Genomic DNA, 15,755 nt, shown 5'->3' with positions numbered 1-15,755 from the left:
AAGCATTGGAACTGAAGTGTCCAGGTGACAAGACTCATCTTTATTTATCAGACATTACCGTCCTACCAGTCCCGCACAGAAACAAGCCAGCCAACACACATAAGCCAGGCTTGGCCTGGCCTGGTTTGTTATAGACATCCGTAGGAGCGTGTGGATACCGAATGAATGGAGTGTCCCCTCTTGGCATTCCATACTCTTTGTTTTTACAACGTATCCAGAATGGCCCCGCCCATCGAGGGCTCTTTCGCTTCCGGTCTCCCCTGCTGCTTCCTTTCTGCCTGTGCAAATTTCACCGTCAACACGCGCTCTTCTTTACAGCATCAAGTGAGTGACTTATTCAAACCTTTTTTAAGGTATATGTCATGTAAACGGAGGTATATTACGACACAGTAGCATTAAACACACCATATATGTAAATCCTGCAACTCCGTACTGAAAAGTTTGAAAAAATATTGTGTTTTTAGAAGAGCATCGCGCTGGCTAACGTTAGCTATCTAGCTAACAGGAGCCATGTGTGATCATAGTTATGTGCACTGCTGCATCCAGTGGTGCAAGGCCCAACGTTAAAGTAATGGAACAGTTAACTTGAGCAAAATGGGCGCACATTAGCTAGCCATCTAATCTCTAACGTACCTTTAGTTTGTACCTTTAATTTAGTGACACAGCTAACACTAGCTAACGTTAGTAAGCATCAACCACCGGCTAGATTAGCTAGCCACATCACCCATTAGGCTCAAATGCTAGCGAACTAGCTACAGTAGCTAGCTAGCTATCAAACTATACAAGGCTATGGGACAGTACATATTGGAAGTTTCCGGTGGGGTTGATGTTAGGTTAAACATTGGGGATATGATAATGAGAACCTTAAAACTAAATTTAACACTGATTGGTAGATTGCTATTCTTGCACTTTGCCTTCAGCACTAGATTATTCTCTTAGTCACTTGTTTTAGAAAGGAGATGCACTTTTGAGTTCTGGCAAGTAGTAGTACATTGGCTTTTCCTACATTAAATGCAATTATTGTTAGTTGCTATGGATAAAAGCGTCTGCTAAATGACTAACGTAATAACATTGACTGCCCACATTTGTAACAATCTTGGCTATATTGATTTGACTACTAGATGGTTGTGGTGTAATGTTAGTTAGATCGATCGTCATGAACTACTGGAATAAAATGTTTTTACTGATATGTAATTTGGCAATTAATTTAACTCAATAGATATGAGGTTCTTTCAGGACTATTGAAATGATTGGGTACCTTTCTCTAGTTGTATTGATTGACATGTTCTGGTCTCTTTGAAGGATGCGTTACGTCGCTGCTTACCTGCTCGCTGCCCTCGCAGGCAAAGACAGCCCCCAGGCCGATGACATCAAGAAGATCCTGGAGAGCGTTGGCATCGAGGCTGACGACACACGCATGGAGAAGGTTAGGGTTAGGGCTCTGCACTCTACACACGCATGGAGAAGGTTAGGGTTAGGCTGACGACGCACGCATGGAGAAGGTTAGGGTTAGGCTGACGACACGCATGGAGAAGGTTAGGTTTAGGGTTAGGCTGACGACGCACGCATGGAGAAGGTTAGGGTTCCACGACACACGCATGGAGAAGGTTAGGGTTAGGCTGACGACACGCATGGAGAAGGTTAGGGTTAGGGCTCTGCACTCTACAGGTGTCGTTGCATCTGCTCGTCATTGCTGCTTCTGCCACAGCCTTTCCCAATTCTTGAAAACACCTCAACCTCTCCTGCCTTAATTGGAAAATCCCTGATCTGATGTGGCCAGATTGGCATCAGGATAACTCGGGATACATGTAAATGAAGTGTTCAAACAGAGACCCTGGGGTCTACCTGAATGCCAACCTAGCCTCATCTTCCCCTGGTTATGCAGAAACATAAAACCCAGATTATAATTCCCAGCTCAAAATCACCTATCTGTTGCAAACACACATTTCTAACATGTATATTTCTAACATGTAATCTGTTTTTCTGTGAATGTTGTGACTTTAGGAAGGCTTTGATCTGATGAGGTCCTCTCTGCTTTTCCAAACAGGTCATCTCCGAGCTCAGTGGCAAGAATGTGGATGAGGTGATTGCCCAAGGTGCGTTGCTGAGCTTCCCATTGTCAGTGGTGTGAAGGATGTTGAGAGGGCATGCACATGTCTGTCTGTACTTGGCCTCCAGAATGGGCTGGCGTTTTATCTGCCCAGATGTCACTCCAGAAAACTGATGAGCGTTAGACACGTGGATAGATAATGTTTTCTTCCAAGTTTGTTTCAGCATTAATACTTCAGTTAATGTTTTTATTCCAAATGATGCTTGTAATTATTGACGTCTTCATCGCAGGACTGTCAGTTTGGTCATTGTGGTTATTAAAGGACTTGTTTTCTCCCTGCCAGGCTATGGTAAGTTGGCCAGCATGCCAGCAGGTGGCAGCGTTGCAGTGGCCAGCTCTGCTGCTGCTGGCTCCGGGGGAGCAGCCGCGCCTGCCGCAGGTAAAGATCTCTAGAACCTCAACACTTCTCTTTAAGATCTCTAGAACCTCAACACTCCTGTTAAATATCTCTACAACCTCAATACTCCTTTGTTCCTTATCTATATGTTCAACTACAGGCAATTGATAACTCTTGGATGCAATTAGTTTTACTAACAAGTTATGATTAACAACCTTTTTACTGTGTCTTGTTGCCTAGCCACTGTTTAGGAACACTAATAAAGTTTTGTTGTTTTGTTTACAGCTGCTGAGGAGAAGAAGGAAGAGAAGGAGGAATCGGAGGAGGGGTCAGATGATGACATGGGATTTGGCCTGTTCGACTAAACTTGTTCCAGACCAGATAAATAAATTGTTCTTAGAAAAAAGACCAGTTTGCAGACTCTTTTTATAATTTTGATTTGTATCAGGATCTTGTGGGTGGGTTGTTATATTTGAAACAAATTCAACCGTAGCATTTGATGGCATCACTGATAACGGAAGGAACGAGAGGAGGTGAAGTGCATCATTATACACTGACCTGACCAGTGAAACCGGGCAGTGATGGTGTGGGGTGTGTTGTCATTGCACATAGTGGGCCCCGTGATGGAAGTGCAGCCATGTTGGAATGACACAGCACCGTGCTCATCGGGTGCATTCCTTCCAAGGCAGCAGTGTAAACTCATGCTCATGGAGTTTTTCAGCAAGGTAATGGCCCATGCCCCAAGGCAAAGACTGTCCAGGAATGGTTCCATGAACAAGACGAATTCATGGAACGAGCATTCAGAGTAGAGATGCACTACCAGCCAACTCAACACAACCATAGCAAGCGCTGGAGTCGGCATAGGCCAGCATGCCTGTGGAACACTAAATACCTTGTTGAGTCAGTGCAAATACAAAATAATCAATCAGATTTGTTTTATTGCCATGCGGTTTTCTCAACGTACTACGAATTTGTTTTCGGTCGTGGTGCATAACATGGAAACAACATTGGACAGGATGCAGGATGAGACAGGACAGTGCAAAGAGCAAGGACACAATGCTAGTCCAAAAAAGGACAGGCTAAGAAAAAGAAAAATGTACAAAAAATAGTGCAGTTGGTACATTGAGTGAGCAGTGTAGTGTGTATGTGAGTAGGTGTATATGTGTAATGTGTATGTGAGTAGGTGTATATGTGTAATGTGTATGTGAGTAGGTGTATATGTGTAATGTGTGTGTGAGTAGGTGTATATGTGTAGTGTGTGTGTGAGTAGGTGTATATGTGTAATGTGTATGTGAGTAGGTGTATATGTGTAATGTGTGTGTGAGTAGGTGTATATGTGTAATGTGTATGTGAGTAGGTGTATATGTGTAATGTGTATGTGAGTAGGTGTATATGTGTAATGTGTATGTGAGTAGGTGTATATGTGTAATGTGTATGTGAGTAGGTGTATATGTGTAATGTGTATGTGAGTAGGTGTATATGTGTAATGTGTATGTGAGTAGGTGTATATGTGTAATGTGTGTGAGTAGGTGTATATGTGTAATGTGTATGTGAGTAGGTGTATATGTGTAATGTGTGTGAGTAGGTGTATATGTGTAATGTGTATGTGAGTAGGTGTATATGTGTAGTGTGTGTGTGAGTAGGTGTATATGTGTAATGTGTGTGTGAGTAGGTGTATATGTGTAATGTGTATGTGAGTAGGTGTATATGTGTAATGTGTGTGTGAGTAGGTGTATATGTGTAATGTGTATGTGAGTAGGTGTATATGTGTAATGTGTATGTGAGTAGGTGTATATGTGTAATGTGTGTGTGAGTAGGTGTATATGTGTAATGTGTATGTGAGTAGGTGTATATGTGTAATGTGTGTGAGTAGGTGTATATGTGTAATGTGTATGTGAGTAGGTGTATATGTGTAATGTGTAGGTGTATATGTGTTATGTGTATGTGAGTAGGTGTATATGTGTAATGTGTGTGTGAGTAGGTGTATATGTGTAATGTGTGTGAGTAGGTGTATATGTGTAATGTGTATGTGAGTAGGTGTATATGTGTAATGTGTATGTGAGTAGGTGTATATGTGTAATGTGTGTGTGAGTAGGTGTATATGTGTAATGTGTATGTGAGTAGGTGTATATGTGTAATGTGTATGTGAGTAGGTGTATATGTGTAATGTGTGTGTGAGTAGGTGTATATGTGTAATGTGTATGTGAGTAGGTGTATATGTGTAATGTGTGTGAGTAGGTGTATATGTGTAATGTGTATGTGAGTAGGTGTATATGTGTAGTGTGTGTGTGAGTAGGTGTATATGTGTAATGTGTATGTGAGTAGGTGTATATGTGTAATGTGTGTGTGAGTAGGTGTATATGTGTAATGTGTATGTGAGTAGGTGTATATGTGTAATGTGTGTGTGAGTAGGTGTATATGTGTAATGTGTATGTGAGTAGGTGTATATGTGTAATGTGTATGTGAGTAGGTGTATATGTGTAATGTGTATGTGAGTAGGTGTATATGTGTAATGTGTGTGAGTAGGTGTATATGTGTAATGTGTATGTGAGTAGGTGTATATGTGTAATGTGTATGTGAGTAGGTGTATATGTGTAATGTGTGTGTGAGTAGGTGTATATGTGTAATGTGTATGTGAGTAGGTGTATATGTGTAATGTGTGTGTGAGTAGGTGTATATGTGTAATGTGTATGTGAGTAGGTGTATATGTGTAATGTGTGTGAGTAGGTGTATATGTGTAATGTGTATGTGAGTAGGTGTATATGTGTAGTGTGCGTGTGAGTAGGTGTATATGTGTAATGTGTATGTGAGTAGGTGTATATGTGTAATGTGTGTGTGAGTAGGTGTATATGTGTAATGTGTATGTGAGTAGGTGTATATGTGTAATGTGTGTGAGTAGGTGTATATGTGTAATGTGTATGTGAGTAGGTGTATATGTGTAATGTGTAGGTGTATATGTGTTATGTGTATGTGAGTAGGTGTATATGTGTAATGTGTGTGTGAGTAGGTGTATATGTGTAATGTGTGTGAGTAGGTGTATATGTGTAATGTGTATGTGAGTAGGTGTATAGGTGTAATGTGTGTGTGAGTAGGTGTATATGTGTAATGTGTATGTGAGTAGGTGTATATGTGTAATGTGTGTGTGAGTAGGTGTATATGTGTAATGTGTATGTGAGTAGGTGTATATGTGTAATGTGTTTGTGAGTAGGTGTATATGTGTAATGTGTATGTGAGTAGGTGTATATGTGTAATGTGTATGTGAGTAGGTGTATATGTGTAATGTGTATGTGAGTAGGTGTATATGTGTAATGTGTGTGTGAGTAGGTGTATATGTGTAATGTGTATGTGAGTAGGTGTATATGTGTAATGTGTGTGTGAGTAGGTGTATATGTGTAATGTGTATGTGAGTAGGTGTATATGTGTAATTTGTATGTGAGTAGGTGTATGTGAGTAGGTGTATATGTGAGTAGGTGTGTGTGAGTAGGTGTAGGTGTGTATGTGTGAGTAGGTGTGTATGTGTGAGTAGGTGTGTATGTGAGTAGGTGTATATGTGTGTGTGGTGTGATATGTGGACACAAGCCTTGATGAGGCTGATGGCCTTGTGGAACAACCTCTTCTGTGGCGTGCAGACGTGGTCTTGATGGTCTGCAGCCTCCTGCCTGAGGCAAGAGATTATGGCCGGGGTGGGAGGGGTCGGCCGCAATCTTCCTGGCCCGCTTCAGGGTCCTGGAGTTGTGCAGGACCAGGAGGGAGGGCAGGTTGGACCAGGAGGGAGGGGCAGGTTGGACCAGGAGGGACGGCAGGTTGTACCAGGAGGGAGGGCAGGTTGGACCAGGAGGGAGGGCAGGTTGTACCAGGAGGGAGGGGCAGGTTGGACCAGGAGGGAGGGCAGGTTAGACCAGGAGGGAGGGCAGGTTGGACCAGGAGGGAAGGCAGGTTGGACCAGGAGGAAAGGCAGGTTGGACCAGGAGGGAGGGCAGGTTGGACCAGGAGGGAAGGCAGGTTGGACCAGGAGGGAGGGAGGTTGGACCAGGAGGGAGGGCAGGTTGGACCAGGAGGGAAGGCAGGTTGGACCAGGAGGGAGGGAGGTTGGACCAGGAGGGAGGGCAGGTTGGACCAGGAGGGAAGGCAGGTTGGACCAGGAGGGAGGGGCAGGTTGGACCAGGAGGGAGGGCAGGTTGGACCAGGAGGGAGGGGCAGGTTGGACCAGGAGGGAGGGCAGGTTGGACCAGGAGGGAGGGCAGGTTGGACCAGGAGGGAAGGCAGGTTGGACCAGGAGGGAGGGCAGGTTGGACCAGGAGGGAGGGCAGGTTGGACCAGAAGGGAAGGCAGGTTGGACCAGGAGGGAAGGTAGGTTACAGCCGATCCCCCTCTCAGCAGAGCGGATGACACGCTGCAGTTTGGCCCCGTCCTTGGCTGTAGCAGCAGAGTACCAGATGGTGATGGAGGAGCTGAGGATGGACTGTGAGGATGATGGATGTGTGGAAGCGGAATGAGTCAACAGAGGTCACTGGGGTGTCATTCAGTGTGATGGGGGGGGGGGGGGGGGGGCTGGTTAACGAGCTATAGAAAATATGTACACAAGCTTCCCTCTTTTTTAAAGACGTGGGCCCCTATAAACTGTTCAAAATATATATATTTTTAAGTTTGTGTAAGGAATCTCACCCTAATTGTCTATCGGTGTCCCTGCAACAAGAAGTACAAAGGGCCTCCCGAGTAGGGATGGATATTGATATGATTTTAGCGATTCCGATTCCATTTTGGATTCTGCTTACCCTACCCCTGAGGCCTTGGGCCCTGTAGGCCCGTTCGGTAATATGTCTTTGCATTGATCCGCTGCATAATGGACTTTAGTGATTAGGATGTTTGTCTCTGCAATATGTTGTGCTAGATTCACATTGGGCATGTGGAGCGCCACGGCTTTGGAAAAGGCTCTAAACTGCACTGACAGGATGGGCAGTCAGAATTAAGCCTATTGGGCAACTCATTAGCATTTTGTAAATGTATGGGCGAAGAATTTTGTAAATTTTTCTAATTTTTTTCTGTAAAACTAGGTTAAATTGCCAATCATAACTTAATGATATTAATTATTTTCAACCAGTGGTGTAACTTTTTGAGGAGCATGGGACACAAAAGAAGGTGGGGGGTCCTCCCCGAGTTACGAGGGGGACAAATGAAATGGCACAAAACAACCCCAACACCTTATTCACATGTATTCCAATGTGATAAAACCTTCAAAGGTCTTTCCTGCCCTCTTGTGGACACCATGGGTAGGCTAAGGACGTTCTTTCAACTACATGGCTACAAACTGGTGTTTCTCATGCAGCCGCAGACTTCAGGTTCAGTGATGAGAGGGATCTGAGTAACTGGCAGCAAACTACACAACCGACGGGCAGTGAGATATTTTTTATGGATTAGCGCGTAGTTACTAACAGCAGTAGCAAATTGCATTCAATAACGATTTACTAGCCACTGTGAGGTTTCAGAGTCAAAGGAGCGCTGATTGTATTTGTTTTGGATGTTGCTGATGGAGTTGTGGCTCTAGCGATCTGCACTGCGGATAAGGTTTATGTGGAGATTAGAATTGAAAACATTGTTGTTGTTTATAACTTGTTGAGACGATGGAGCATGATTTCTCCTTTGATCGCGGTCTGTGTTTTTAATAGCTATTTGGTAACAACCAGTGCAAGATCCGCGGACACTTCTTGAATTCTTCTGGGCCAGAGAAGTGTATAGTGCTAGCTAGCCAGTTAGCTTGCTACGCTAACCCCAGAGTTCTACTAGCTTTCAAGCTACGGTGCAACAGCTGCGTATAATGACGCTAACTAGCTAGCTACTAGTGGACATTTCCCTTTACAGAAACTAGCAGCTAACAATAATAATCAAGAAAGTTAACTTAAGTGTGTTCAGTTGTCATACAATTTGACAGAGTAAACTAACATTTGCTTCCAAGCTTTTTTAACGAGTTAGCTAGCACTAGGAAACTGAGGTTAGCTGCTAGCCTAGCACTAACAGTTAGCGGATTCAGATTCAAACAAGTTGTTGTTCGTCGAGCTGGCTAGCTAGCCTAGTTAGGCAAGCAAACAGCTTGCTAGCTAGTTAGCGAAATGTTTGTCTTGTCACAGCAGTCTGTATAATGCGATTAACCCAGAAGACAGGATTGAACTTAGATTAATTCTTAGAACTGTCATTATATTGCACCGCCAGTGGAGAAGTGATTCAATTTGAGTTGCGTTGGTTTGTTTACTTCTTGCATAGCTAGCTATCTCGGAGTGGCTGCTAGCTAGCGCGTTAGTAACGTTATGTGGCCAGCGAGTCAGTCAACTTTTTTTGTAGCAAACCTGATGGATTCCTGATGGACTGATACACCGCCAACAATAAGTGACTCAGAATCGCTACGTTTTGCTCCTAACTTTCGCCTTAAGTTCAAAGTAAAGTTTTGAAACTGTGCGGCCCACACAATGTCCGGATCACCGGGCTCGGGTGGGACTAACCCGAGGAAGTTCAGCGAAAAGATCGCGCTGCACAACCAGAAACAAGCTGAGGAGACACGGGCCTTCGAGCAGCTTATGACAGATCTCACCGTCTCAAGGGTAAGCACATTTAGCCCTTTTGTGAGATGTGTAGCCTCGTGAGACTACCCTGATCTCTCGAGTTACTTTCAGTTTCTCTGCAGATCAATCTGGACTACCCCTATTCCGATCGATTTATCTCAGTTTACGTTTTGATCGGGCCAATCAGGGACTGTATTCTAACTAGCCTCGTCACCATGCACTACATATCCGGTCTTGTTTATACCATAGTGTTATCGTTCATACGCCAAAGATAGATTGCTATGAGATAGAAGAAAACATGTACATACCAGACAAAGTATTCCAAAAAGTTAGTTTATCCACGAAAGATGTTCTCGCGTTCCTGCCGACCGACTTTTGAAAAAGCCGAATATTTCAAACATGGCTCACGGTATGCAATCTGTTTGGGAACAAGTTATCGGTGAATAAATCGCTGGTTGATGAAATCGTTACAGTTGACTGCTATTTTGACTAGTTATGTTATTTTGAATGTTATGTTGACTAGTACTTGAATGTTATTTAATTGCACTGCCTACAACGACACAGTCACCCATGATTGGATGGGATATGTAGTAGGGCTGCTCGATTAATCGGATTTTAATCTAGATTAAGATTTGGGCTGTCAACGATCATTAAAACAAAATAATCGCCATAAAAAGATTAAGCACAAATCAAGTGCACCCTACACTGCAGAGCTATACTGTGCTTGACCCCACCTCCCAAAGCCCCAAAACAAACACTTAAGTTCAAAGCGAGACGAGTTGTCAAGCGAGGCGCACGCATGCTCCTCTCGAACAAAACACAACAAGAAGAAGATTATGGCATCAGAAAGAGAGGTGGACAAGAGAGCTAAAACAACATCAGTGGTGTGGAAACACTATGGGTTTGCGGAGACAGATTTGGAGCAAGTTGACACGGTGTGTAAAATTTGCTACGCAGTCTTAGGTGCCCCTCAAAGTAGCCCTTCTCAGTCCCGTTGTCGCATTCCGCTCGCTCATGCCAGACAGCAGTCCTTTGCCGGCCCATTCACTTTGCCGTCAAAATAAATCGGTGTCAGCCTATTTAGGAGAGGCGCTCATATTTACAAGTGTCAGATAAAGATGAAACTTCACTTACCTAAGCAAAAGGGTCAATTTTAACAAATACTGGGTTTTGAAGCCTCGGCGCTACCATTAAATAAATTATTTAGATGCGTTCTGTCGTAGTGAAATTATTTTTCCGAGGTAGTCTTCTTCTGTGGTGGTGGCGGTGCTTTCAAGCTTCTTTATTTATCAGTTTTGGCACTTTTATTTATTTATCTATCAAGGTCAAGGTTCACTATTCGTCTCCCATGGGAGACATGTATCTAATCCAAAGAACATTGTTAAAAAGAAAAGCCACTGTCAACATTTAATAAATTAATTGTTATCAAAGTCAATGTATAAGTTGATTTGTTAAGAAAATGTCAAAACTTTTGATAAAAAAAATAATTCAATGAATGATCGTGTTAAATAATCGTGATCTCAATATCAATCAAAATAATCGTCATTATGATTTTTGCCATAATCGAGCAGCACTAATATGTAGCCTACAGTAGATGAGGATCAAACTGATATAATTGACAGACCACTGGTAAATTGCCATTTTGGGAACCTTAGCTAACTGGGAACTGATTAGTGCTGATAAGTTACTGTAAGGACAAGCAATGACGACATTCTTTGTACCTGTAGGCTACCTGTACCTGTTGTTATATATATATATATATATATATATATATATATATATATATACACACACACAGTAGGACCCCACTCATCCGAACTTCAGAGATCCGAACCTCCCGGTCTACCGGACAGGCTTAAAATACATTTCTTTTATTCGAGCCTGTTATCTGGTTACTGGTAGGGATTTTCATTACAGTACTGTACCCTACTGTGAATAAAAACAGAACTGTATGTAGACCTACATGTTGCCTGTAGGCTGTAGCCTACTGTCACGTTTCATTTCTTTGTTACTCTAATGTCGAGCGCAAAATGCAAACTAGTCTGCTGCGAGAGCTGCATTCCTTGGTAGCCAGAAAGCGCGTCAGCAACCTGAAGCAGAGGAGCATCGAGTCATTTTTCATTCCCAGTTAATGGACTTCAGGAACACAGACGTGTTGTGAGCATGTAGATTAGCTTCTAGGCCTATTGTATTTGTTAAATAATAACCTACAGCCTAGGCCACGTTAGCCTACATCGGTTGTTTTAGAGACTTTCTTTTAGGCTACAATAGCCTAACTTGTCTGTCATTTCATTTATTTATTTATTGATTATCATTTGCTCTAATTGTTGTTGGGTTGTTTTTAGGTTATATCATTTTGTTCTGCGAATACAGTAGCCTATCGATACAGCGTACGCCTCATTTGAGAATAAGGTACTGTATTTGATCAAAGCCCGCATTCAAGTGGAAATTAGTTTATTTTATTATAGGCTACTATAGACCTATTATAGGCTAGGCTATATGAGTTTAGTTGGCTATTTAATTTCAATTTTGATGCATTTTCACAAGTAATTGTATTTATCTGTCTATTATGAGTCTATATGAAACAAGTATATACCACCTATTGAATTTGGTGCATTTTAACATATGTTTCAGTCATCTGGACATTTCAGAGATACGAACGACCTTCGGTCCCGTTGGGTTCGGATAAGTGGGGTCCTACTGTATATATATTCTGTTTACATTTGTTTGTTATGAGCTGGGATGAACAGCCAGTTTCCCAAAGGGGATTAATGAAGCAAAAACTCAAGTCAACATGTCACATTGTTATCGACTATGGTAACAAAGCAGACATATGTCCCATTGTGATTTGCCTATTAACCACAACTTAATAGTATAACGGAGGGTTGTAATGGGGATTTCATTAAGTCATTACTATGCAATTATTTTTGAAGTTATCATATAACCTGAAGTAGCCTTCGGAGATGTAATTTTTAAAATCATCAGGAAAACTTACCATCATCACTTAACGTAACATAGACACTCAGGCAGTTTTGGCATAAGTTTTATTATGCTGATTGTCTGAAGGAGTTAGAGTAAGAGGCAGGTACTCCCCCGCCCACTGACATCGTTAGAGACAGGAGGAAGGCCATAGAGATGGGATTTATGGCTCTTTGAAGGAAGCCGGATCTTGAGGATCCGTTCCTTTCAAAGAGCCGTTCAAAAGACTGGCTCATTTTTATATTTATTTATTTTTAAGAAGCCAGCCTTGGGGTGATCCATTTTATCTGGGAAATAATCACTGGGAGGAATGATAGGGTCATATTTGGATCAGAATCATTCAAACTTAGACCTCCAATATATATTCTATTGGTGGGATATTCTGAAATAATGATTAGGCTATAATTTCATTTGGTAATGGCTTGTGTGGACATTTGTGGTAAACATTCCACAGGGTGGCGCCACATGCTTCTGCTTTGACAGCAAGATCATTTTTTTGGATTTACCCTTTGTATAAAATGTGTTTGTGTGTAAATAAATCTGACGTATGTTATTCACGCACAGTGAAGTAGTCGGGAGGAGCTTGAGTGAAAAAAGAACGGCTCCCACAACTGCGAATCGGTTCCCATCGTTCGTTTCAAAGAGCCGTTCAAAAGAATGAGATCGTTGGTGAACGTCACATCACTAGAAGGCCAGACTGATCTGCAGAGAGAAACAAAGTGAGCTCGCTAGATCAGGAGGCTGAGATGGGAGCAATCTCAGGCTAAAATGCTACATCCACTGTTATATTTTTTTTTTTTGACAGCTAAATCCGAGTTTAAAGCTATACATCGCGATATTTGGACCTTTACAAACGTGTCTGGTGCTAATTCTCCAATTAGATTTACTAAAAGTAAGCTGAATCATCCAAACTGTCTACTCAGAAAGATAATATATTGACATTTATTACCTTTTAAAACTCACGCCCCCGGGACGCACCATTCAGTCGAACCGGCATGTGCAACGTTGTGCTTAAACAACACAGTAGTAGCTAACTATTCCGGCGTCTATGGATATCATGCGTTCTATTTCGTGGAGCTCCGCCCCACAGGGCTAGCTCCTATTGGCTAGCGAAACCCAGCTAGCCACATTGACTGAAAAAAAAAAACATACATGCACCTGTGTCCAACCAAATCCGGTGCACCACTGTATAAGCGGGGCTGCGCCCACACATCTGCTCCTTCAAAATGTTCAGCTCGCATTGTACTGAAAGAAGAAAGATCAAGAAATGATGTCTACCCAGCGGACCCAAGCGGAGCCGGTGGCGTCCCTCGATGACCCCCTGCCGGTGCCGATTGATCCGCCGGATCGTTTTTGTGTCTAAAGCTCCCGCTACAGCGACGTGGGACACCACCTCTGTCTGGGGCCGCAGCACGCCACAGCGGGTCTGGCTCCGTACCCCGCCTGCGAGATCTGCGCCCTCCTGGACCCCATGGAGAGGATGCTCCGGGCGCATTTCTTCACTCCGCCGCCGCTGGAGACTGCTCAGACTGCTGGAGACTGCGCCCCCTCAACAACCGGCAGCCCCGATTACCTCCCTCCCGCCTACGGATGATGAGGGAGAGCTCTCCGAGCCAGACGAGGGTCTCTCTGCCTCAGAAGCCACTACGGCTAGTGGCGCCTCCTTCCCGGAGCAGGGTTCCTTCGACTGTGACCTGCCCTGGCTGCTGGAGAGAGCCGCGCATCACCTCGGTATCCCCGTCCCGGAGGCTGCTGCGACTACAGGGCTCCCCCTGTGGAGCTCCGTCTGCTACGGGGGTCCCTCCCAACCTGCTCCTCGTCTCCTACCGGCTATGCCTGACCTGGAGGCGTTCGTCGAGGCTGAATGGGAGCCACCGTTGGCCATCAGAGGTCCGCTTCGCCAGTTCAGCAGAGCTACGAGGGTAACCGGCTGGACTGACGTAGTAGCTATCGGCTCTCCTCCCCTGGAACCCGACATCGCAGTGGTCCTGGTGCCTGGTTCCTCCGCCTGGGGCTCGGCCAGGAAGCCTCTCATGCCGGACGTCAAGGACAAGACAACCCTGTCCTTGGCCGACAAAAGTTTTTCGCAGGCCGTGGCTGCCTCCTCTTCCATTGCTATGCTGGCCATTTACATCGGCCAGCTGGCTACGGAGCAAACCCCCCCCTTTATGGATGAAGACTGGAGAGCGGAGATGGCCGAAGCCACCGGAGCCGTGGCTCAGCTTGTGAGAATCTACGCCTCCTGTCTGGGTGGAGTGATGGCCATCTCGGTGGTGCAGCAGCGCCACCTATGGCTCTCCCTGACTCGTCTGTGCGAGGAAAACAAAGGTGTCCTCCTCAACTCACCGGTCAGTAGGGAGGGGTTGGTTGGGGCGGCTGTGTCTAACATCCTGGAGCAATGTCGCAGCCAGGAGCAGGACCGGCTCCTCCTCGCTCGCCACCTCACTGCTCCGGGGGAGCACAGTGTGCCGGCACGTCCGTGACCGGGAGCAAGCGCCAGCGAACACACAAGTCCAAACAACCTGCCACGGGGTCCCGCCCCGCTACAGCCCATGGACCGGCTCGTCCGGGCTCCTGGACTGCGCATGCGGCTCCTCCCCCGTGACCTCCCCCTGCGTACCCCCCGCCCAGGGTGCCGGGAACGGACCGGCGTCTTCAAGCGCGCCCACCGCTCCGCCTCCGGCTTAGGGCAAGAAGAGACACACCTATTGACGGTGCGTGGAGATGCGTGGCTGTTGTGCCCACACCACGCTCTGTTAAGAGCGGCGGTCAGCAAGTTTCCCTTTTTTCCCTGAGGAATAAATCCACAATGCAACGCTATCCTGGTTGTCATGTACAGTCCTGTTTCAGCAACTGTAATGTTCTCGGCTAGAGCCGCTGGGTCTTCTGTGAAAAAGTCGGAATTGACCACGGCAGGTCTCGCCGCAGCTGAAAAACTGGCTCGAGCCGCGGAGTCTCTTCCTGCTAAAGCAGACGTGACTCACGCGGGGCTCGCCGGCTCAGATGATGTGATGTATTCGGCTAGAGCCACCGGGTCTTCTGTAAAAAAGTCAGAATTGACCACGGCAGGTCTCGCCGCTGCTGGAAAACCGGTTTGAGCCGCGGAGTCTTTTCCTGCTAAGAAAGCAGACGTGACGTGCGCAGCTCTCGCCAGTTCAGCGAATGTAATATATTCGGCTAGAGCCGCCAGGTCGTATGTGAGAAAGTCAGATTTGACCACGGCAGGTCTCGCCGCCCCTGTTCTAAACAGACCGTTGGGGTTTTTAACAGAGGGGATGTGTGCGCTCAGGCCAAGTGCTAGGCTGTACTGCCCTGTTCAGAGTTTTCTCGGGACCGACCGCTGGCGGGGTTTAGCGGCGAAAAAGATGCGCTAGACCCCCAGACGGCGTTCGTTCATTCAGGCCGAGCGTACGAGCCTCTCCCTGTGTGTTCGACAGGTAGAGAGGTTTCACGCTCACCGGTCAGTGAGAATACTTCCATGTTTACTGAGCCTCCGGCTGGGACAATGGCACGTTTTTCTGCTTCAGCAATTAAAACGTTTTCACTTGCCACCGGGGATAGGCGAGGTAAACAGGGTGATGGTTTGACGGCAGTGTGGGCTAGCTATTTTCATGAGCAGCTGAGGTGCCGCTCAGTGTGTGTGATACCAACGCTCGGCCTTTAGCTAAAAGGAGCAGGCCTTTGGTGTCTGATATCCACACTTCATCTCACAACGTACACCAGTCGCATGGTTTTCGCCTAGCCGCTTTGTGTGATGTTGGTGAGAAATCACTGC

The 15,755-nt window shown here is 45.3% G+C and overlaps 2 protein-coding genes across 2 annotated transcripts in view; both read left to right on the top strand.

Annotated features, from left to right (window-relative positions):
- The first annotated feature begins 265 nt into the window (after positions 1-265).
- rplp2b (ribosomal protein, large P2 b) lies at positions 266-2,839 on the top strand. The gene is made up of 5 exons (XM_084436981.1): positions 266-324; positions 1,303-1,426; positions 2,048-2,096; positions 2,394-2,489; positions 2,733-2,839. Exons 2-5 carry the CDS (start codon positions 1,304-1,306, stop codon positions 2,810-2,812), a joined length of 348 nt encoding a protein of 115 aa, XP_084293107.1. The 5' UTR covers positions 266-324; position 1,303; the 3' UTR covers positions 2,813-2,839.
- A 4,975-nt stretch (positions 2,840-7,814) lies between these two features.
- Positions 7,815-15,755, top strand: part of crtc3 (CREB regulated transcription coactivator 3) — a 58,198-nt gene continuing 50,257 nt past the window's right edge. The window contains exon 1 of the mRNA XM_084437162.1: positions 7,815-9,040. Within this exon, the coding sequence (XP_084293288.1) occupies positions 8,909-9,040 (132 nt within the window). The 5' untranslated portion in view covers positions 7,815-8,908. The remainder of the gene's footprint in view (positions 9,041-15,755) is intronic.

Source organism: Borostomias antarcticus (assembly GCF_949987555.1).
Source record: "Borostomias antarcticus genome assembly, chromosome: 4".
Lineage (NCBI taxonomy): Eukaryota > Metazoa > Chordata > Actinopteri > Stomiiformes > Stomiidae > Borostomias > Borostomias antarcticus.
This window is presented reverse-complemented; position numbering and strand designations above follow the sequence as displayed.

Excerpts from the sequence above, each read along its gene's own strand:
- rplp2b (XM_084436981.1), top strand. The coding sequence starts at position 1,304 with ATGCGTTACGTCGCTGCTTACCTGCTCGCTGCCCTCGCAGGCAAAGAC. Across the intron at positions 2,097-2,393 it reads GGATGAGGTGATTGCCCAAG|GCTATGGTAAGTTGGCCAGC; the intron begins GTGCGTTGCTGA and ends TCTCCCTGCCAG. Across the intron at positions 2,490-2,732 it reads AGCAGCCGCGCCTGCCGCAG|CTGCTGAGGAGAAGAAGGAA; the intron begins GTAAAGATCTCT and ends TTTTGTTTACAG.